We start from the raw sequence: 24,925 nt of genomic DNA on the forward strand, positions 1-24,925 counted from the left end.
AAATGGAAGACATACAAGACCACTGATAATCTGCCTCGATCTGGGGCTCCACGCAAGATCTCACCCCGTGGGGTCAAAATGATCACAAGAACGGTGAGCAAAAATCCCAGAACCACACGGGGGGACCTAGTCAATGACCTGCAGAGAGCTGGGACCAAAGTAACAAAGGCTACCATCAGTAACACACTACGCCGCCAGGGACTCAAATCCTGCAGTGCCAGACGTGTCCCCCTGCTTAAGCCAGTACATGTCCAGGCCCGTCTGAAGTTTGCTAGAGAGCATTTAGATGATCCAGAAGAGGATTGGGAGAATGTCATATGGTCAGATGAAACCAAAATAGAACTTTTTGGTAAAAACTCAACTAGACGTGTTTGGAGGAGAAAGAATGCTGAGTTGCATCCAAAGAACACCATACCTACTGTGAAACATGGGGGTGGAAACATCATGCTTTGGGGCTGTTTTTCTGCAAAGGGACCAGGACGACTGATCCGTGTAAAGGAAAGAATGAATGGGGCCATGTATCATGAGATTTTGAGTGACAACCTCCTTCCATCAGCAAGGGCATTGAAGATGAAACGTGGCTGGGTCTTTCAGCATGACAATGATCCCAAACACACCGCCCGGGCAACGAAGGAGTGGCTTCGTAAGAAGCATTTCAAGGTCCTGGAGTGGCCTAGCCAGTCTCCAGATCTCAACCCCATAGAAAATCTTTGTAGAGAGTTGAAAGTCTGTGTTGCCCAGCGACAGCCCCAAAACATCACTGCTCTAGAGGAGATCTGCATGGAGGAATGGGCCAACATACCAGCAACAGTGTGTGAAAACCTTGTGAAGACTTACAGAAAACGTTTGACCTCTGTCATTGCCAACAAATGGTATATAACAAAGGATTGAGATGAACTTTTGTTATTGACCAAATACTTATTTTCCACCATAATTTGCAAATAAATTCTTTAAAAATCAGACAATGTGATTCTCTGGATTTTTCTTTCTCATTCTGTCTCTCATAGTTGAGGTATACCTAGGATGAAAATTACAGGCCTCTCATCTTTTTAAGTGGGAGAACTTGCACAATTGGTGGCTGACTAAATACTTTTTTGCCCCACTGTACATACATAGGAAAAGTCTGTTACAGTCCTAACTGTAAACACTTCATCACCCACTAAAAGCAAATGTTCTCTTATATTTGATCAGTTACTCTCAGGTTAGGGGAGTCATGGATTACGATAACACTTTAATGGCCAGATCAAGTATGAAATATGACTTGCATCACAGCACTTGCATCTCCATGTGTAACAGCAACAGACAAACATCAAGATACAACACATGAACAACAAAATTTAACATACCATCACAATCAGTGAGAGAAAACCTGCTCTAAGAGCCTGCAGATTACATGCAGTGATGGGAGGTGACTCAGACTAGACTATGACTAGTTACCTGTACAAATGTAATCAGTAACCTAATCTGAGTATCCCAATATAAGTAACCTGATTACTTTCTGTCACTTCACTTCATCTCTTATATTTCAGCAGGGTTTCTGTGGTTCTCACCCTCGGTCCTGGTGGTTCTGCTGCGGGGACTCGGAGGCCCCGGGGCCCGGCGTGCTGTTGGGCGTCATCAGGGAGGCAGGAGAGGATCCTGGGGCCTCGAGGGTCCCTGATGACTCTGAGGACTCTGAGAGGAGGGAAGGAGTGGAGTACAAATACTTTGTTACTGTTCTTAAGTACATTTTTCTGGTATCAGTACTTTACTCCAATACTTATTTTTCTGACAACTTTTTATTTCTTACATGTTGAACACAAATACCTGTACTTTCTACTTCTCACATGTTGAACTCAAATACCTGTACTTTCTACTTCTTACATGTTGAACTCAAATACCTGTACTTTCTACTTCTCACATGTTGAACACAAATACCTGTACTTTCTACTTCTTACATGTTGAACTCAAATACCTGTACTTTCTACTTCTTACATGTTGAACTCAAATACCTGTACTTTCTACTTCTTACATGTTGAACTCAAATACCTGTACTTTCTACTTCTTACATGTTGAACCCAAATACCTGTACTTTCTACTTCTTACATGTTGAACTCAAATACCTGTACTTTCTACTTCTCACATGTTGAACACAAATACCTGTACTTTCTACTTCTTACATGTTGAACTCAAATACCTGTACTTTCTACTTCTTACATGTTGAACACTAATACCTGTACTTTCTACTTCTTACATGTTGAACACAAATACCTGTACTTTCTACTTCTTACATGTTGAACTCAAATACCTGTACTTTCTACTTCTTACATGTTGAACTCAAATACCTGTACTTTCTACTTCTTACATGTTGAACCCAAATACCTGTACTTTCTACTTCTTACATGTTGAACACAAATACCTGTACTTTCTACTTCTTACATGTTGAACCCAAATACCTGTACTTTCTACTTCTTACATGTTGAACCCAAATACCTGTACTTTCTACTTCTTACATGTTGAACACAAATACCTGTACTTTCTACTTCTTACATGTTGAACCCAAATACCTGTACTTTCTACTTCTTACATGTTGAACTCAAATACCTGTACTTTCTACTTCTTACATGTTGAACCCAAATACCTGTACTTTCTACTTCTTACATGTTGAACTCAAATACCTGTACTTTCTACTTCTTACATGTTGAACTCAAATACTTGTACTTTCTACTTCTTACATGTTGAACTCAAATACCTGTACTTTCTACTTCTTACATGTTGAACACAAATACCTGAACTTTCTACTTCTCACATGTTGAACTCAAATACCTGTACTTTCTACTTCTTACATGTTGAACTCAAATACCTGTACTTTCTACTTCTCACATGTTGAACTCAAATACCTGTACTTTCTACTTCTCACATGTTGAACTCAAATACCTGTACTTTCTACTTCTTACATGTTGAACTCAAATACCTGTACTTTCTACTTCTTACATGTTGAACACAAATACCTGTACTTTCTACTTCTTACATGTTGAACTCAAATACCTGTACTTTCTACTTCTCACATGTTGAACTCAAATACCTGTACTTTCTACTTCTTACATGTTGAACTCAAATACCTCTACTTTCTACTTCTTACATGTTGAACTCAAATACCTGTACTTTCTACTTCTTACATGTTGAACTCAAATACCTGTACTTTCTACTTCTCACATTTTCCAAACAGGCTGGTTCCTTTAGTTTGAATGTGATGATGGTTTAGTCCTAATATCGATGATTTGAAATGATATGGTGCAGATGATTGGCCCTCACCTGTCTGTTGAAGGCACTCCAGGTGTCTCTTCCAGTGCCCGCTGATCTCTCTCACCAGGGCCTCGCTGTTGGGGGCCTCGCTGTGCAGGTGCTGCAGCCTTTCCTCCAGGGTGTGTGAGGCCTCCAGCACCGGAGCTGGATCTGTGAACACACACACACACACACACACACACACACACACACACACACACACACACACACACACACACACACACACACACACACACACACACACACACACACACACACACACACACACACACACACACACACACACACACACACACACACACACACACACACACACACACACACACACACACACACACACACACACACACACACACACACACACACACATCTTAGTAAAACAACTCCTAACAACCACATGCTACTTTCAACAAAAGAGAGAAGCAAAATGGCTGTTTTTTACTGTGTGTAAAAGAGCTTCCTGCAGAGACACTCTATTCCTCCGAGGCACCGCTTCTGACTTTCTTCACTCCTTTGAAGTGTTCACAGGCTAGACCTAATGACACGAGCCTTCACATGTTCACAATCACCTCTAATGAGTCTGCTCACGTGCCGATGAATGGCAAAAGAGGACACAAAGAGTGCCATAAATACGTGTCGCTGTCTTAAATCCCAAGTATGCACCTTGGCAAAGTGCAGAGAAAGTGTGCTCCTGAAAAGGAAGGGAAGAAGATTCTTTAGCACAACAGAGGAGCTGTTTTGCAATGCGTGCGCGGCAGCACCGGGCCCATGGGGCCAACTAGGAGGCTGTTTCTCAGCTAACAAGTCTCCTCTGTATCATTTGATCATTTAAATTATTATGCCAGGAATTCTCAGGAGGCAGCTCGGCACGCCACATCACAGAGCTGTTTTTAATCTTCCCCTTCCCTTTCTTCCCCTCCCCAAAAGTTCAACAGCTCAGAGAGAGAGAGCTGCTCCTGTTGTGTACCTGCCTGCTGAACACCAAAGGAGGTGACTTCTAGTGCCAAAGCACAGAGAGGGAAGCTCAGGGGAGCTCCTTGACGAGGGGGGAGGCACACGCACACACACACACACACACACACACACACACACACACACACACACACACACACACACACACACACCACACACACACACACACACACACACACACACACACACACAGCCCTTCAAAACTCTAAAAGAGGAGGAAAATCGCTGCTTTGCTGCACAAACTTTTTCTCCCACAGCTTTCATCGACTCATCTTAAGACTTCTGAGTGGAAACCCAATTGGATCCCCTCTCCTCAGTACGGGCACCGACTGAAGTGACTTTTCATAAGAAGTTGGAGCTGCAGACGTTTAAACTTTGCCACAGAGAGAAAGAAAACTCCAAAATACAAACCATCAGACGGGGCGAAAAAACGTCTGCAATTTGTTGAAATCCTGGCCGAGCGTTGCAGCGCCACACATCTGCATTTTCATCACACAAACATTTTGAGGAGCCGTTTAATTGATTTTTTTTCCCCAGGAACGTTTACAGTGTGCGCTCATTGTTACAGCAGCTGTGGAGATGTTGCATCAGTCACGAGGGACATCGCTATTAAGAGCAGAGCGCTTCTAAGACAAACAAGATGACTTAAAGCGGCGCTCCTGCATCGACCCACCGTCACAGAAATCACTTTATCAGCCTCTTTCCATATCCTTTCAACTCTTAATGATCAAAGGACAGAGATTATAGTAAGGGATCTCTCACACACGGACAAACCCGGATTATCAATCAGTGGCAGGGGAGTAACGGAAAGTCAAATTTAAAGTGAGGGGATATAACTTAAGACTGTATACAAAATTAACCCCCGTCAGAGTGGAGCAGCGGCGGACTCTCAGCGGGCCGAGGATCTACTGTTACTGCAGGAAAGACTGCGGATAACTTTGGAAAACTAAAGCTAATTGATGCAGCTAATACTGGAGCTTCTTTAAGAGCAGCTCTGGAGGTAAACCCAGCAAATACACCCTGCGAGAGAAGAGACATTCGACATTAACCTGCTGTTAATCTGGAAATAACACCGCACATTTCCATTTAATGCTACTCTATACTTCTAATATACTACTTTTTTAGAGGGGAATATTGTATTTTCCTTCATATTTAGGCATAAATCTAACAGTTTTAGACACAAAAAGATGAAATCATCCAATATATGAATAAAGACTTAAGATAGAAACTCCTAAAATCTGTAAAATGCAACTTGATGCAACATTACTAACATTCTAATAAAGTAAACACTAAGGATAACAACCATAAGAACACAGACAGGAAGTCAACACTAAAGGGAACAGCAGAAGAAGAGAGACAGGAAGTCAACACTAAAGGGAACAGCAGAAGAAGACAGACAGGAAGTAAACACTAAAGGGAACAGCAGAAGAAGACAGGCAGGAAGTCAACACTAAAGGGAACAGCAGAAGAAGAGAGACAGGACGTAAACACTAAAGGGAACAGCAGAAGAAGAGAGACAGGAAGTCAACACTAAAGGGAACAGCAGAAGAAGACAGACAGGAAGTAAACACTAAAGGGAACAGCAGAAGAAGACAGGCAGGAAGTCAACACTAAAGGGAACAGCAGAAGAAGAGAGGCAGGACGTAAACACTAAAGGGAACAGCAGAAGAAGAGAGACAGGAAGTCAACACTAAAGGGAACAGCAGAAGAAGACAGACAGGAAGTCAACACTAAAGGGAACAGCAGAAGAAGAGAGGCAGGAAGTAAACACTAAAGGGAACAGCAGAAGAAGACAGACAGGAAGTAAACACTAAAGGGAACAGCAGAAGAAGACAGACAGGAAGTAAACACTAAAGGGAACAGCAGAAGAAGAGAGACAGGAAGTCAACACTAAAGGGAACAGCAGAAGAAGACAGGCAGGAAGTAAACACTAAAGGGAACAGCAGAAGAAGACAGGCAGGAAGTAAACACTAAAGGGAACAGCAGAAGAAGACAGGCAGGAAGTAAACACTAAAGGGAACAGCAGAAGAAGACAGGCAGGAAGTAAACACTAAAGGGAACAGCAGAAGAAGACAGGCAGGAAGTAAACACTAAAGGGAACAGCAGAAGAAGAGAGGCAGGACGTAAACACTAAAGGGAACAGCAGAAGAAGAGAGGCAGGACGTAAACACTAAAGGGAACAGTAGAAGGAGACAGACAGGAAGTCAACATGAAAGGGAACAGCAGAAGAAGAGAGGCAGGAAGTAAACACTAAAGGGAACAGCAGAAGAAGAGAGACAGGAAGTAAACACTAAAGGGAACAGCAGAAGACAGACAGGAAGTCATGGAAACAGAAGAAGAAGATGGACAGGAAGTAAACACTAAAGGGAACAGCAGAAGACAGACAGGAAGTCATGGAAACAGAAGAAGAAGATGGACAGGAAGTAAACACTAAAGGGAACAGCAGAAGACAGACAGGAAGTCATGGAAACAGAAGAAGAAGACAGTCAGGAAGTAAACACTAAAGGGAACAGCAAAAGAAGACAGACAGGAAGTTAAACACTAAAGGGAATAGCAGAAGAAGACAGACAGGAAGTAAACACTAAAGGGAACAGCAGAAGAAGACAGACAGGAAGTAAACACTAAAGGGAACAGCAGAAGAAGACAGACAGGAAGTAAACACTAAAGGGAACAGCAGAAGAAGACAGACAGGAAGTAAACACTAAAGGGAACAGCAGAAGACAGACAGGAAGTCATGGAAACAGAAGAAGAAGACAGACAGGAAGTAAACACTAAAGGGAACAGCAGAAGAAGACAGACAGGAAGTAAACACTAAAGGGAACAGCAGAAGAAGACAGGCAGGAAGTAAACACTAAAGGGAACAGCAGAAGAAGACAGGCAGGAAGTCAACACTAAAGGGAACAGCAGAAGAAGAGAGGCAGGACGTAAACACTAAAGGGAACAGCAGAAGAAGAGAGACAGGAAGTCAACACTAAAGGGAACAGCAGAAGAAGACAGACAGGAAGTCAACACTAAAGGGAACAGCAGAAAAAGAGAGGCAGGAAGTAAACACTAAAGGGAACAGCAGAAGAAGACAGACAGGAAGTAAACACTAAAGGGAACAGCAGAAGAAGACAGACAGGAAGTAAACACTAAAGGGAACAGCAGAAGAAGAGAGACAGGAAGTCAACACTAAAGGGAACAGCAGAAGAAGACAGGCAGGAAGTAAACACTAAAGGGAACAGCAGAAGAAGACAGGCAGGAAGTAAACACTAAAGGGAACAGCAGAAGAAGACAGGCAGGAAGTAAACACTAAAGGGAACAGCAGAAGAAGACATGCAGGAAGTAAACACTAAAGGGAACAGCAGAAGAAGACAGGCAGGAAGTAAACACTAAAGGGAACAGCAGAAGAAGAGAGGCAGGACGTAAACACTAAAGGGAACAGCAGAAGAAGAGAGGCAGGACGTAAACACTAAAGGGAACAGTAGAAGGAGACAGACAGGAAGTCAACATGAAAGGGAACAGCAGAAGAAGAGAGGCAGGAAGTAAACACTAAAGGGAACAGCAGAAGAAGAGAGACAGGAAGTAAACACTAAAGGGAACAGCAGAAGACAGACAGGAAGTCATGGAAACAGAAGAAGAAGATGGACAGGAAGTAAACACTAAAGGGAACAGCAGAAGACAGACAGGAAGTCATGGAAACAGAAGAAGAAGATGGACAGGAAGTAAACACTAAAGGGAACAGCAGAAGACAGACAGGAAGTCATGGAAACAGAAGAAGAAGACAGTCAGGAAGTAAACACTAAAGGGAACAGCAAAAGAAGACAGACAGGAAGTTAAACACTAAAGGGAACAGCAGAAGAAGACAGACAGGAAGTAAACACTAAAGGGAACAGCAGAAGAAGACAGACAGGAAGTAAACACTAAAGGGAACAGCAGAATAAGACAGACAGGAAGTAAACACTAAAGGGAACAGCAGAAGAAGACAGACAGGAAGTAAACACTAAAGGGAACAGCAGAAGACAGACAGGAAGTCATGGAAACAGAAGAAGAAGACAGACAGGAAGTAAACACTAAAGGGAACAGCAGAAGAAGACAGACAGGAAGTAAACACTAAAGGGAACAGCAGAAGACAGACAGGAAGTAAACACATGGAAACAGAAGAAGAAGATGGACAGGAAGTAACGGAAAGGGCTCTGGCAGTGTTTAAAGACTGTTTAAACGCTACAGCTAATTGTTGTATAGCTAACCTTCTCTGAGAGCAGCTCTGAATCAAGTGGATAAACCTGGAAGAGGAACTCAACTTCCTGTTAGTCTGAAATATCTGTCCGCTGACGAGGCGTTATGTGCATCAGGTGAGTCAGACGGATACATTTTGAATTCATCTCTTATCTTAATTACAGATGACGGATGTCTGCTCTGAGGTCGTGATAACTGATCGGCAACAGCAGCTCGTTGAAGCTCATAAATCATTCTGCAGGGTTTGCAGCCCCGAGGAGAGCAGACATACATGCAGGAACGTCACCGCGGAAACAGGAAGTTACATCAAGCATCTGAGTTTAAGATTTACCTTAAAAATAATCTTATTGTTGGGCAAATCTACTAAAGTCCTGTCCTTAGGATATTTCCTTACATTTCACATTTTTAGCATCAATTTCCGACATTTGAATCAAAGACTTTTATGAAATCACAGAAACCCAATTTATGTATTTATTTTGTATTTTAAATGTTTATTTTAATACATTTTTCAGTTTACTTGTATACTGTATGTTGGTTTACGTGCATTTAGTGACATGTTTAAACAAAACAAAAATAATATTTTACAGCAATACAAATATATAAGGGTTACATTAAAAGTGCAAACGCTTTATTTATATTTTTTAAGTGATTTTAAATATTAAATGTAAGACTTTTATAGATTTTTACGGAGTCACGGAAACACTACTTATTTATTTTATTTTAAAATCATTTTTTTAAATTATCTGTATTTTTCATTGTTATTACTATTATATGTATTATTTTATTATATATTAAAACACTTTTTTTTCCATCCATCTTCATCTTCTGGCTGAACTTCTCACCTTATCCCTAAGGGAGACGCCAGCCACCCTGCGGAGAAAACCCATCTCGGCCGCTTGTATCCGCGATCTCGTTCTTTCGGTCATGACATTTTTTTAATATATATTTATTTGTACATGTTGGTGTTTCTTTCCTGTTTTGCCATATGGTTAGACATCTGATTAAAGCATGACGTCCAGCTCACAGAAATGTGTATAACTGCTGTAGATATGCTTCTTAATTAGAACAATTTAAACAAAGAGTCAGCTGTTAAGATTTCCTTACCTTGTTAAGTTAAGTATTCAAGGTTTTCCCCTTATCTCCTCTCATAGTAAGTTCATCAAGAGCTCAGCAACCAAAGTAAGAAAGTAGAAAATCCTCAAAGTTAGAAATGAAATAATTCGTAGCAAGAGATGAGATGGGAAACGAAAACATACGAAGTGATGTTAAACCCTGACTTAATAACAGACGCAATATTTTAGCCTTTCTTTTTAATTGTTTTCGCAGATTCTCGCTGCATTGATATTGAGTTTCATCACTTTGTCTGAGCCGTAATGAGGCCACCCTCAGATCCTCCTGTGGTCACTGTGTTGCTGCACTATTGCACATGTCAGAGGGTGTGTGTGTGTGTGTGTGTGTGTGTGTGTGTGTGTGTGTGTGTGTGTGTGTGTGTGTGTGTGTGTGAGCAGATAACCATCAGATTTTAAAAGTAGCATACAACGAAAGAAAAATACTTTCTAATTGTATTTGTGTACCTGTATCTGAGTGAATGTACTGTGTGTGTGTTTTTACTTCTTTAAACACAATTTATTTGACTTTGTATACTTCTAGCTATCTTAATTGTTAAAAACACATATCATATTTTTCTATATTTTCTATATTAAATGTAAAGGAGTAAAAAGTGCAATATTTACTTCCAAAATGTAGAAAAGACGAGGTATAAAGTACCATAAAAAGGAAAATACTACGAGTAAAATACAGCAACATTAAAGTTAAGTACAGAGTCAATTACCTGTTGGTGTGTGTGTGTGTGTGTGTGTGTGTGTGTGGGTGTGTGTGTGTGTGTGTGTGTGTGTGTGTGTGTGTGTGTGTGATGACGTTAACTCATTGTGATTTGTCTCAGAAATAAGAAAGCAAAGGAAACTCCTTATTTTTTACTTCTTTAAACCTAATTTAATTGACTTTTTATACTTCTGGGTATCTTAATTGTTAAAAATAAATCAGTTCAATAGTATTTAAAGTACAAAAGTAAAAAGTACAATATGTAGTCAGGTAGCGGTAAAGTACCATACAAAGGAAAATACTACACAAGCAAAATACCTCAAAAAGAAAGTTAGGATAGGAAGGTGTGTGGTGTGTGTGTGTGTGTGTGTGTGTGTGTGTGTGTGTGTGTGTGTGTGTGTGTGTGTGTGTGTGTGTGTGTATAGGATAGGAAGGTGTGTGTGTATGTGTGTAGGAAGGTGTGTGACGTGTATATGATAGGAAGGTGTGTGTGTGTGTGTGTGTGTGTGTGTGTGTGTGTGTGTGTGTGTGTGTGTGGCCTAGCATTACTATACTTGGGGGGACCTAAATCTGTTTACACACAGTCACGTGTGGGGACGCCTCCAAAATGGAGGCCTCCAAAATGGAGGTCCCCATAAGGGGAACCATTAATTTTAGGGTGAAGACTTGGTAAGGGTAAGGTTAAGGGTAAGGGTAAGGGTAAGGGTAAGGGTAAGGGTAAAGGGTAAGGGTAAGGGTAAGGGTAGGGTATAAGGGTAAAGGTTAAGGTTAAGGGTAAGGTTAAGGGTAAGGGTAAGGTTAAGGGTAAGGGTTAGGCATGTGTTGGTTATGGTTAAGGTTAGGATAAGTCTCCAGGAAATGCATGTAAGTCAATGTAATGTCCCCTGAAGTGATGTATACATGGTGTGTGTGTGTGTATGTGTGTAGGATAGGAAGGTGTGTGTGTGTGTGTGTGTGTGTGTGTGTGTGTGTGTGTAGGAAGGTGTGTGTGTGTGTGTGTGTGTGTGTGTGTTTGTGTGTGTGTGTGTGATGACGTTAATTCATTGTGATTTGTCCTCCATGTCTGATTTCTGAGCGTTAGCATGTAGTATTTTTCTCCCCGCTATCGCTCGTGTTAATTTTAAACGGCGCCTCGCTCCTCGCTCGACTCCTCGTTCGGCTCCTCGCTCTTTGTTGTGAGCTTCGCTATTGATGTCATTGCTGCTCCGTCCTTCAGTGTGTCAGACAAAGACGTGCAGAAGTAAAAAGAGAACAGGGTGAGAAGTTTCTCTTTCAGCTTTCTGTTTTGTTCACACACAAAAGCTTCTCACAATCACTTTTTACATTTATGTTATCTTAAGTATGTTCCTCCTCCTCCTCCTCCTCCTCCTCCTCCTCCTCCTCCTCCTCCTCCTCCTCCTCCTCCTCCTCCTCCTCCTCCCCCTCCTCTTCCTCCTCCTCCTCCTGAATGAAGGTGAAACTACCTGAATATCAAATGCCGGTTAAGTTTGTGAATCTGCTGCGAGCATTTAGTTTTCTAAATCCTTGACGTGTGAATGAAAGCGGCTTCACGGAGTCTGAAGGTGAAAGCGAGGCTTTGTCTCAGCCCACTTTAGCTTCTTGACAACAATATTACAGCAGTGTTACTGTGTGTTGCAGCAGCGTGTTTATGGACCTTGAAGTCCACTCAGAGCGAGAATGGGAAAAAAAATGTTTTGAATGAGCAGAGAAAACCTTGGAGCACAGCCTTGTAAATTAATTTGTTCGTGTTGTATGATGGGAACACAGCTGGCCTCATTAACATGCGCACAACAAATAATTATAGCGTTTTTTTCTCTCCAGCCAGCCAATGCTCGGCTAATGGGCTTGCTGGGTTAATTATGTCAGAGCGTAATTACACAGAGCCCAGGGAGACATAACGCTGCACCCTGCTGCTCTCACAGCTAATGATGGCGTATCGCTGACAGCGGCAAGACGGACCGCCCCGACACACCTGCTACTGTGGGCACACACACACACACACACACACACACTCTGGACCTACCCTCCCCCTGCAGGCCACTGAGCCCTGCACTGTTGGTTCAGGCAGAGGTGGAGGAAGTACTCAGATTCTTCAAGTACAAGTATAAATACTCTTATGTAGGGAAAAGTAATATATATTATACTTGAAGTACAAAAACAAAGTAGAAAATGGCTGTCAGAATAATAGATATAACTGGATTATAATTACTGATGCATTCATGTGTTCATCATTTGAATATGCAGCTGCTAACGGTGCAGTTTACGTCTTGTACTTTCAGGTGTCTTAATCTATTAGAGGTTAATCATCATTTATACGTTTATTTGTATTTTGTATTAACATGTTGAATCTTAAAGGTACTGTCGTTGTGTTCTTGGGGAAGACACTTCACCCCAAATGGCTCCTGTGGGGATTGCCCACAGTACCGAATGTATGTAAGTCGCTTTGGATAAAAGCGTCTAACAAGCGAGATGTAACGTACTCAGATCTTAAAGTACCACTTCTGTATTTTTCCTTTTTCCTCAAGTACTGTCCTTCAGTATAATGTTGAGGTACTATTTTCATTTTCTACATTTTGGAAGCCAATATTGTACTAGCTTTTGTGCTTTGACCAAAGAAAGGTTATTAATGTATTTAGCAGTGATGGTGGAGCGGTAGGATCTATTGTATTTAAAGAAACATAGAAAAACTTATCTTCAATACTCAAAGTCATTTAGAAAGTTTATTTTAATAATAAAACATATTATAAACTAGTAGAATATTATGTATTTGTATGGATCCAGATAACTGGGTTTCATGGAGGAAAACATCTCACACATCATCACACACACACACACCATGTATACATCACTTCAGGGGACATTACATTGACTTACATGCATTTCCTGGAGACTTATCCTAACCTTAACCATAACCAACACATGCCTAACCCTAACCCTTAACCTTACACTTACCCTAACCCTAACCCTTAACAAGTCTTCACCCTAAAATTAATGATTCCTCCATTTTGTCCCCATAAGGGAGGCGAGTCCCCACACGTGACTGTGTAACAGATTTAGGTCCCACAAGTATAGTAATGCTATGCACACACAAACACACACACACACACACACACATACACACACACACACACACACACACACATATTCCTATACAAGATAGTGCACTTTTGAGGTACATGTATGTAACTGTTAATGTCAGTTTGTGCTTTTAAATACCTTTCTACATTTTGGAAGTTAATAAAAACGTTTTGAATCTTCTACATGTATTTGACAGCTTTAGTTACTTTAAGGTTCATTTTAATCACACAACATATAAATAAACTAATAAATGATGATGTATTTTTGTGGATTAAGACACCTGTGTTTTATGACTTATTTATGAGGCATGGAGGACAAATCACAAGGAATTAGCATCATCAAACACACACGTAGTTATCTGCTCACGCACACACACACACACACACCCACACACACACACACACACACACACACACACACACACACACACACACACACGCTACATTTACTCAATTACCATACTTATATACACTTTTTAAGTACTTTTACTCATTATTAATTTTACTTTATACTTCTTTCCACTACAATTTGGAAGCCACTATTGTACTTTTGACTTCTCTTCATATATTTAACAGCTTTAGTTACTTTAAGGTTCATTTTAATAATACAAAATATAAATTATGATGTATTTTTGTGGATTAAGACACCTGTGCTTCGTATATGACTTATTTATGAGACATGGAGGACAAATCACAAGCAATTTACATCATCAAACACACACACACACACACACACACACACACACACACACACACACACACACACACACACACACACACACACAACACACACACACACACACACTCACACTCACACTCACACTCACACTCACACTTCACCACTCACACTCACACTCACACACACACACACACACACACACACACACTCACACACAGTTTTAAGAGCACTCTGCCCTCCTCCCTGGGGGGCTCTGCTCCTCTGGGATCAGTTGGAGAGGGCCCGGCTCTTTTATGAACATAATGCATTATTAAGCACCTCAAACATCTCCTGGGCCTTTGTTTATTACTGCTCTTATTAATCACTTGTGCATAATCTGCTCCCGCCCAGAGAGCTTTCATTTCCCGTCAGCTTTCAGACGTCCTCAGACTCTCCGTCAAAACGCTCTCCTCTCTGAGCCGACTGCAGGTTTACTCGACTAGAGAAAGAATCGGAATAAAGCGCCGTCTCTCCGTGCCTCGCAGCGATTTCTGATTTTTGTGAAAGGTTGAGGAAGGACATCTATTCTGTGGGATGTGAATGACTCTGAGAGACTCTGAGAGACTCTGAATGAGGAAGGTCAGAGCCTCTGTTCGGTCTCATCGCCCGGGGGCAGACGTGAAGCACTCTCACATCCCATGGAGACACGCGAGTGAACGCAGTGATGCTTTAGAAATGTGATCAGTTGCAATTACAAGTTAAAAAGGATCAGAAATGTGTCCTGATCTGAGATGGTGTTGATATGAAGACCTGCCTTCCAATAAGCATATGCAGGCAGTAGCCTTGAATGAAACACATGAGCACAGAAAAATGCTCCGCTGATCCTACTTTTGGAACTTCAGGTTTATTTTATGCCAGAAATGTTACTTCAATTCAAACAGGACATGCTCATGTTCAGGTTCATATTCAAGTTTGCTGTGCTGGAATGTAGCCTTTGCAGACCATGTGCATGCACACAAAATGATATGACTCACTACAGGATAGGGAAACCCCCCAAAAGCACCTCTTAAAGGTGCGGTAGGTAAGTTTGAGAAACCGGCTCGGGATCAGTGGCGGTTCTAGACCAATTTGACTGGGGGGGCCACTGGGGGGCCAGTTATTTTCTGAGGGGGGCACAATAAATGCAGGACGAAAAAGAGAACTAGACAGTATGAAGTAATTGCGCATAAGAAAACAATGCAATCCAGTTATTGGTATTTGTTTCAGTACACTTATTTATTTCAGATAGATCTTATAGTTATTACTGTTAGCTTCAGCTTAAGTTATAGTGCAATGTTTGCACTCACACCATATTTATATAAAAATAAAGGCAATGAACAGTTACATCTCTACTTTACATAAGGGTGTCTGCACAATCTCACATTACAGCAACAAAATCCTGCGGTTTTTGGCAAACCGAGTACCAGAAAATATACATGTAAAAAAACCAAAAAAAAACTTTTCATTGTTAGGGGGGCCACAGGGGGGTCAGAGGTCAGTTTTAGGGGGGCACTGCCCCCCCCTAGAACCGCCCCTGCTCGGGATACGCTTGTTGTTATGTTCCATAGAATGCTCTTAACATCCCGATAGCAATGAATATCTTAAGTGCTTTGACAAAAAATCCATAAAAAATTCATCAGTGGAAGCCGTAGCGCTGTAAAAAGCACGACCAATCATCTGATGGCTAAAGTAACTGGATGGCCTACCTGCCTGTCAGCCTTCCATCTGTGCACAAACTTATCTCGTGCCCTCATTGGTCATGTGCGCGTTCGTGTGTGTTGGAGGAGGGGGCAGATTTGTTCCGGCTGTGTATTTTCAAATTCTAGCGCACTCGAGCTGGTTTCTCCAAAATTACCTACCTCATCTTTAAGTACATTTTGAATGCAGTACTTTGAATACTTATTCTACAACTGATGACAGCAGTGGTGGTACTTTTATACCATTTTGAAAGACCTTTAAATGTACTTAAGTACTTCATGCTACTTTATCTTTTCCCTACATTTCAGAAAGCATCGTTGTCCTTTTCACTTCAAAACACTAAGTTAAGAGCTTTTAAATGTGATGTACTGTAACAGATAGACGAACCAAAGAACATGAAGTGCTTCATCTCTACCTCCAGCTCCTTATAACACTCATCCAATATTATGAAAGCGCAGTAACTTATATGATTCTGAAATGGGCCATAACTACATTATACTTTTGGTATTTTCATAGCAATGATGTTGTGCTTTTGCTAGCATGAGTTTGAATGCAGGACTTTTACTTGAAGTGTTTTTTACAATGTAGTTGTATTTCTAATTTAGTAAAGAACTGTAGTATTTCTTTCATCACTGATGTGTTGGAAAGAAACTGAGTATAGCTGCTTGAGTCCTAAACTTTTATCAAATGTAAAAAGTACTTTTACCTCAGTTTACTATTCATGCTATTCTACCACCCTGATTCAAGCCAGGATAGTTTTACTTTTTACTTCTTTAGATTTATTTAGGAGCTTTTATATATATATATACAACATATATGACATATACACACAGACATAGAGTATTGGTTTTTGAGTACTGCTACTTTTACGTATATCGGAATACTCTCTTCAACCTCTGCTTGTGCTCCCACAGTACCGCCGGTCACCACTAGCAAGCACTGTTGCCACAACATTACCACACACACACACACACACACACACACACACACACACACACCACACACACACACACACACACACACACACACACACACACACACACACGCACACACACACACACACACACACACACACACACCTCAGACATGCCTTAGGCCCTGACACACACACACACACACACACACACACACACACACACACACACACACACACACACACACACACACACACACACACACACACACACACACACACACACACACACACACACACACACTTAGAGGGGTGTATTCAGATGTGGATCTTCACACACTCAGATAAAAGGCACAGCGCTCAGAAGGAGAGAGGGAGCGGGGAGCATCCTGAGGGAAGAGTGTGTGTGAGGAACAGTGTGTGTGAGGAAGAGCAAACACCTGGAGCGTCAGACTCAGGGCGACGCCCCTGGCGACAGAGATGGCAACAAACGTTCAAACACACACTCCTGCAGAGAGAGAGGGCGGGAGAGAGAGAGAGAGGGCGGAAAAACCAGTGCATTCTGGGCCGGAGAGGCTCCTCAGTGATGGAGTTGTGTTTGTGTCACTGATCAAAAAACTGAGCGGAGGTGATATAAACATTGTTAGAGAAGCTCTACTAACAGGCCCTCTTTTAAAACTTGGGTGGGAGTTACATCGCTCAGCATGGGGAGGTGTCAGCGGCAAATCAAAAGACAGAGCTCTAATGAACACTCCACTGGATTGACATCTCCACTGCGGGGCCGCATTGAAAGGCAAGAAATCACTTCAATCATCAGGAAGTTATTCCTGCTCTCAGTTTACTGATGCAAACAGCATCCTGCAGCAGCAACTAAAGTAACGGGAGGATCAGGATACAAACGAGAAGGTAACTGAATCCCCTTAGAGTTATATAAAATCAGATTACAGTTACACTTCTACAAAGTAAGACTACGATTCTTTACATAAAAGTCCAGCATTCAAAATCGTACTTAAAGGGGCCATATTCTGCCTATCAGTATGACGTCTCTCTACTTTAAAGAGTCCTCTCCTGCTGATGTTCAGGTGTATATCAGTATGTAGTGTCTCTACTTTAAAGAGTCCTCTCCTGCTGATGTTCAGGTGTATATCAGTATGTAGTGTCTCTACTTTAAAGAGTCCTCTCCTGCTGATGTTCAGGTGTATATCAGTATGAAGTGTCTCTACTTTAAAGAGTCCTCTCCTGCTGATGTTCAGGTGTATATCAGTATGTAGTGACTCTACTTTAAAGAGTCCTCTCCTGCTGATGTTCAGGTGTATATCAGTATGTAGTGTCTCTACTTTAAAGAGTCCTCTCCTGCTGATGTTCAGGTGTATATCAGTATGTAGTGACTCTACTTTAAAGAGTCCTCTCCTGCTGATGTTCAGGTGTATATCAGTATGTAGTGTCTCTACTTTAAAGAGTCCTCTTCCTGCTGATGTTCAGGTGTATATCAGTATGTAGTGTCTCTACTTTAAAGAGTCCCTCCTGCTGAGGTTCAGGTGTATATCAGTATGTAGTATTGTCTCTACTTTAAAGAGTCCTGTCCTGCTGATGTTCAGGTGTATATCAGTATGTAGTGTCTCTACTTTAAAGAGTCCTCTCCTGCTGATGTTCAGGTGTCTATCAGTATGGGAGTGCCTCTACTTTTAAAAGAGTCCTCTCCTGCTGATGTTCAGGGTGTATATCAGTATGTAGTGTCTCTACTTTAAAGAGGTCCTCCTCCTGCTGATGTTCAGGTGTATATCAGTATGTAGTGTCTCTACTTTAAAGAGTCCTCTCCTTGTCTGATGTTCAGGTGTATATCAGTATGTAGTGTCTCTACTTTAAAGAGTCCTCTCCTGCTGATGTTCAGGTGTATATCAGTATGTAGTGTCTCTACTTTAAAGAGTCCTCTCCTGGCTGATGTCAGATGTATAAAGAGTGCCTCTCCGGCTGATGTTCATGGTGTCATATCAGTATGTAGTGTCTCTACTTTAAAGAGTCCTCTCCTGCTGATGTTCAGGTGTATATCAGTATGTAGTGTCTCTACTTTAAAGAGTCCTCTCCTGCTGATGTTCAGGTGTATATCAGTATGTAGTGTCTCTACTTTTAAAGAGTCTCTCCTGCTGATGTTCAGGTGTATATCAGTATGTAGTGTCTCTACTTTAAAGAGACCTCTCCTGCTGATGTTCAGGTGTATATCAGTATGTAGTGTCTCTACTTTAAAGAGTCCTCTCCTGATGATGTTCAGGTGTATATCAGTATGTAGTGTCTCTACTTTAAAGAGTCCTCTCCTGCTGATGTTCAGGTGTATATCAGTATGTAGTGTCTCTACTTTAAAGAGTCCTCTCCTGCTGATGTTCAGATGTATATCAGTATGTAGTGTCTCTACTTTAAAGAGTCCTCTCCTGCTGATGTTCAGGTGTATATCAGTATGTAATATCTCTACTTTAAAGAGTCCTCTCCTGCTGATGTTCAGGTGTATATCAGTATGTAGTGTCTCTACTTTAAAGAGTCCTCTCCTGCTGATGTTCAGGTGTATATCAGTATGTAGTGTCTCTACTTTAAAGAGTCCTCTCCTGCTGATGTTCAGGTGTATATCAGTATGTAGTGTCTTGATGCTTTAATGTTCAAAAGGCTCTTTATTTTGCTCTGTTGTGATTGGTCAACCACTTAGAGATGTCCCACCCCTTAGCCTATCACGTACAATGTGTTGGTGCGCTAGCCAATAGCAATATTTTGATACTCAGATTAGGTTACATTTTGTATTCAATAGTGTAACTCCTCCTCTGATTGGACCACACACACACACACACACACACACACACACACACACACACACACACACACACACACACACACACACACACACACACACACACACACCACACACACACACACACACACACACACACACACACACACACACCTGAGAGGACAGAGGCACTTTCTAATGAAATAATAGAAAGAAAAAAAAGCCTCCTTGCAATGAATAGTAATAACTGCATTAAGATTAATGAGCGTGGCGTGTAAAGAATAATTGCATCTGTCGAAAGATAAAAAAATACATGAGCTGTGGCGTTTGGGGTGAGTGTTGTGTGTGTGTGTGTGTGTGTGTGTGTGTGTGTGTGTGTTGTGTGTGTGTGTGTGTGTGTGTGTGTGTGTGTGTGTGTGTGTGTGTGTGTGTGTGTGTGTGTGTGTGTGTGTGTGTGTGTGTGTGTGAAATGAAGTGGGGCTGCAGCCAAATGACTGTCCTCCGCTGGACCTGCAGTCATCCATTGTAGAAACGAAGGGGGGGAGATGTGACCTTGGACACTAACAGCAAGAAGTACAGTGACAAACAGGATACTGTAGACCACACACACACACACACACACACACACACACACACACACACACACACACACACACACACACACACACACACACACACACACACACACACACACACACACACACACACACACACACACACACACACACACACACACAGATATGCTCGGTCACAGAAATACTCTCTGTTTGGCTGCGGACAGAGAAGTGTGTGTGTGTGTGTGTGTGTGTGTGTGTGTGTGTGTGTGTGTGTGTGTGTGTTGTAAATGTAATCAAACTTCACATGAAGAGAGTGCCTGTAACAGTGCCTTCCTCTAAAGGTGTGTGTACTTCTTGTAGGTTTCCGTGCATGTAAATGGCCTGCGAAACACCTCCATCAGACTCCTTTGTTCACTTCCTGAATAGAGTCCCATCCCTAGTCGTCCAGCTTAGTTCAGTTATTTAGGCCCTTTTATCAACAGACCCTCTTTGTAGGTGAGGTCAAACATGGTCACCTGAGAAGTGACTTAGAAGCTGCTAAGATGTTTTCTCTTTCACATAGAGTTCACTTAGCCTGACAGTGTCCTTTCCCCCAATGTAGACTCTTTGTTCTGGAGTACAGCAACTCCTCGTTGACTATCCCACCAGACGCTGCTGGGCTTGAATTTAGGGCGTCTATATAAAATCTATAGGTCAGAAAATCAAACTGAATACATCTTCAAAGAGACGGTATTTATTATCAAGGAAATAACTCCATTCAAAGTGTGTGTGTGTGTATAAGTGTGTGTGTGTATAAGTGTGTGTATACGTGTGTGTGTGTGTATAAGTGTGTGTGTGTGCTGGTGCAATATCAAGCAGGCGACTTCAAGGAAAAATGGAGACCTTTAAAAGTCACTCGCTATTTTCTCTGACGCAGACTTTTATCTTGTATTCATTGAATCTGTAAACAGTGTTTCTCCGCTGCCACAAGTGTTCCTCTGATCTGCTCAGAGATTGGCTCTCGCAACAAAGAGCAACGCATTCACGCTTTATTCTGTCCCTAATCTTATTTAGAAACTGTGCAGTTCTACCTCTCCAATTATATATGGTGTTTTTTCTTTGGGTTTTATTTATTATTGTGTTTTTTATAATTAATAACGCGTGCATACTTTGTCATTTTGTACCGTACTTCTGCGGTGTAATCAGAATCAGAACGGTAGGTGGACACAGACGAGGAGAGCCCGGTACTTCTTAGCGAGAAATTTCGAGGCTGCACATGTGTAGACTCCGCGGTCTTAAAATCCCCACAATGCTTTGCGCACAGACCAATTTCCAAATCTTTGGCGGAAGTCGCGCTCCATTTAAGGCGGGGCCTCGCATATGACACACACCTGATAGCCTGTTCCACAATTCTTCGTTTTCCGAGGCTAGGAAGGATTCTTGCCTCGCTTCTGAAGCAAGTGACTCGGAAGACATGTGCTACCAAGCAAGCGTCCTTGACATTGAGAAACACCCACTCTCTCTTTGTGTCCTGATCCATTTCTATAAAAACCTTTCTGAAAATGAGCTGATCAGATTTTGGCCACTTTATGATGTCATAACAATGTGTTGTCTTGTGTAACCATTAGCCAATCAGCAACCAAGGTAACCCCCCCCCCACCTTATCACCTGAATCTCCTCCTAGAGCACCATTGAGTTCTTTGTAACCAAATGTCTCTCAGAGGGGCGTGGGGAGGGGCTCCTTATTTTCATCTAAAGTAACAGACAGAGAATCAGAACTTTTGAAACAGGGCTGAAACAGAGGGGATTATGGGTAATGCTGCAATGATCTGTTTGGTGTTTCAGCCAATCAGAGACAGGCTCTGTATATATCTGAGACCTGTGATATATTGATGAAAGACAGTATAATAGGGGACCTTTAAATAACTGCCATGTGTGGAATAAATAAATGTCCATTCATTGTAATAATAATGTACATTTTCCCGTTGTGGGACAAATAAAGGAATTCAGATTCTGACACACCCGACCCTCTCCAACTTCACCGTGCTCCTCACCCCTCTTTCTCCCCCCTTTCCCTCCTCCATTGGCCTCATCAGACCCTGTGCAGCAGACTTCAGTTGGATTTTAATTGGCCCTCCACAATCAGCGGTGGCTCCTGCAGGATGCGTGGCTCCGCGGCTCGGCTACACTCGGCGTTTTGAAGTGGCCTCATGCAGAGTTTTGGAAACCAGTCTGAGAGCGCAGACTTTGAAAAATAGATAAGAGCCGCAGGGTACGGGCGCACACTTTCTTAAAGTTTGTGTGTGTTCATATATACATGAAATGTCACCGTGTGTATAGAGGGGTCCGGAGGGGGGAGGAGGTTTGATGGGGTGGTCTTCAAGGATTGGTTTATATATCGTAGGACTGTGTGCACATTTTTACTTCTCTATGTTTATATATATTTGTTAAGTTTATTTTTTAATTCTAAAAAGGAACAAGCATCACAACAAAATGTTAAAGCTATATTTATACAAAGTTAATTATTATTTATTGTATTTATAATATATATATATATATATTGATATTACATACACGTTTTATTTTTACTGTTTTTTTACTTATTCATTTGACTTTAATTGTTTTTTAAATTAAACACGGAGTAACTGTTACAAAATCCAATGTTTGCTCTAACTTCTCTGTGTTTATGAAAATATAAACACATTTTTATTTTTGCAAACAACTTTTTCAAAAGCTTATGTTATGTGACTTCCAGTCTTTAAATATATGTTTTCTAGCAAGGACTATGGCTATCAACCGAGATGTTTGAACATGAGACAGGAGTCATATGGTAAACTCCAGAAACATTTAAATAAAGTTGCTTGAAATGCATTCAATTACCGGAAAGCCCCCCAAAAAATGCAATAATGTACCAACATTTGATGTAAAGGGGTGAAGGAAGGTTGAGGGTGTGTGTGTGTGTGTGTGTGGTGTGTGTGTGTGTGTGTGTGTGTGTGTGTGTGTGTGTGTGTGTGTGTGTGTGTGTGTGTGTGGCCTAGCATTACTATACTTGTGGGGACCTAAATCTGTTTACACAGTCACGTGTGGGGACAAAATGGAGGTCCCCATAAGGGGAATCATTAATTTTAGGGTGAAGACTTGGTTAAGGGTAAGGGTTAGGTTAAGGTTAAGGGTTAGGGTTAGGCATGTGTTGGTTATGGTTAAGGTTAGGATAAGTCTCCAGGAAATGCATGTAAGTCAATGTAATGTCCCCTGAAGTGATAAATACATGGTATGTGTGTGTGTGTGTGTGTGTGTGTGTGTCTGTGTTTGTATCTGTGTGTGTGTGTCAGTGTGTGTGTTTATGCTGCTGTTGTTTGTGCACACACACATGTCGTGTGTTAGTGGGGACTCACCCGGGGCCTCGATCAGCTGTTTGTAGATTCCCAGGAACGCCGACTCTGCCTCTTTGCTGCGTTTGTTCAGAGCAACCACCTGCAGAGAAGAGAAGAAGACATTTAGGCAAACATGGACTCTTATAATCCTGCATGTGTTTCACTCCACAACATATTTACATCTCAGGCATTACATTGACTTTTACACGGAGCAGGAAACTTTGGAAATATTAAATTGCCGAAGATGAATCCATAGCAATGAGAGCAAAGGTCGGACTCCAATATCTCCAATCACTGAGACTGTTGTATGAGCTGTAGCTTCAGTGTTTAGAACAGAGAAATACTGTGGGATTCATACGGTCTATGCAGAAATGGATTCATTTATTGATTATATGTATTGATTATTATCAGACAGACAGCTATGGGATATGTGAACTGAGCTGTTTATAATCAACCAACTAACATATTATTTACAAACACACAGGCTGACACATTTAGAGGTTTGTAGACTTTGAAAATGGCAGAATTATTCATGTGTAAAGATGAAAACAAGATGCTTCCTGACTGATTCAAGAAGTTGTACCAGATAAGAGCAAACAAAGGTTTTAATAAATACATGTCAGAAATAAAATTAAAATGTTAAAAAAACTGTTTTTTAAGAAAACCAAAAATAATAATACAAATTTATAAATTATATACAATTAAATAATATAAAATAATCTAATTAACTAATTTTAACTCAACCAAAAAATGTACCATATATATTTGTTTTATTTAAGAAAGAAAATTAAATAATAAAAAATGTATATAACAACATTTAATTAAATTAAAAAGACAATTTCCAAAGCTGTTGGAACACAAACACAATTCAATCCTAATACTTTGTTTATATCTAAGCTCTGACAACAAAAACAGGCTTAAAACTAGTTCAACTTTCTCTCTTTCTCTTTTTTTCTGTCCGGTTATCGTTGTGAGGCGTGCAGGCGGAGGCTCGGCAGAGACAGAAGCCTGCTATCCTCCACTCAGCGGGGGAGGCAAACCAATTAACGATTCATTAGGAGGGACAGAGAGAGCGAATTAGCCGCCACCTGGCCCCATGGAGAGGCACCTGCACCAGTGGGCATGTGGGTTGCTCTGCGCGGGCTAATGCTAACACCTCAGGCCTGAGAGAGAGTCAGAGGACGAGCTGCCTCCATGTCCTACATTACACTCAGCTTTTATCCAAAGAGACGCACAATGAGGGCATTCAACCATGAAGATACAAGTAGAACAGCAACAAAAGAACTGCAAGTACATTAGCTTTAAATAGAGCGCTGCAGGAATCCTTAAACCCTTCAATGAGTCAGCACTTTAGCACTTCCTGTTCCCTGGTAGGTGGTTAACACAAGCTGAAGACATTTTTAGAAGAAGAGTGTCTTACAAGTTTCTAAATGAGACGACTATCTAACGTCATCATGGCCAACATTAGCCTCCTTTTAGCTTAGCGGTGGTGACGTGAAGTCATGTGACCGTGCTGTAGTTCCTTTATAGCCCAATATTAGCCACCTTTAGCTTAGCGGTG

The 24,925-nt window shown here is 41.4% G+C and overlaps 1 protein-coding gene across 1 annotated transcript in view; it reads right to left on the reverse strand.

Annotated features, from left to right (window-relative positions):
- The window catches only part of LOC117561853 (homeobox protein cut-like 2), a gene marked incomplete at both ends in the record, with an annotated part of 41,400 nt that extends 17,936 nt beyond the window's left edge, over positions 1–23,464 (reverse strand). The window contains 3 exons of the mRNA XM_034239460.1: positions 1,551–1,674; positions 3,295–3,435; positions 23,386–23,464. Coding sequence (XP_034095351.1) covers positions 1,551–1,674; positions 3,295–3,435; positions 23,386–23,464 — 344 coding nt within the window. The remainder of the gene's footprint in view (positions 1–1,550; positions 1,675–3,294; positions 3,436–23,385) is intronic.
- Positions 23,465–24,925: the final 1,461 nt, after the last annotated feature.

This window comes from Gymnodraco acuticeps, unplaced genomic scaffold (assembly GCF_902827175.1).
Source record: "Gymnodraco acuticeps unplaced genomic scaffold, fGymAcu1.1, whole genome shotgun sequence".
Taxonomy (NCBI): Eukaryota; Metazoa; Chordata; class Actinopteri; order Perciformes; family Bathydraconidae; genus Gymnodraco; species Gymnodraco acuticeps.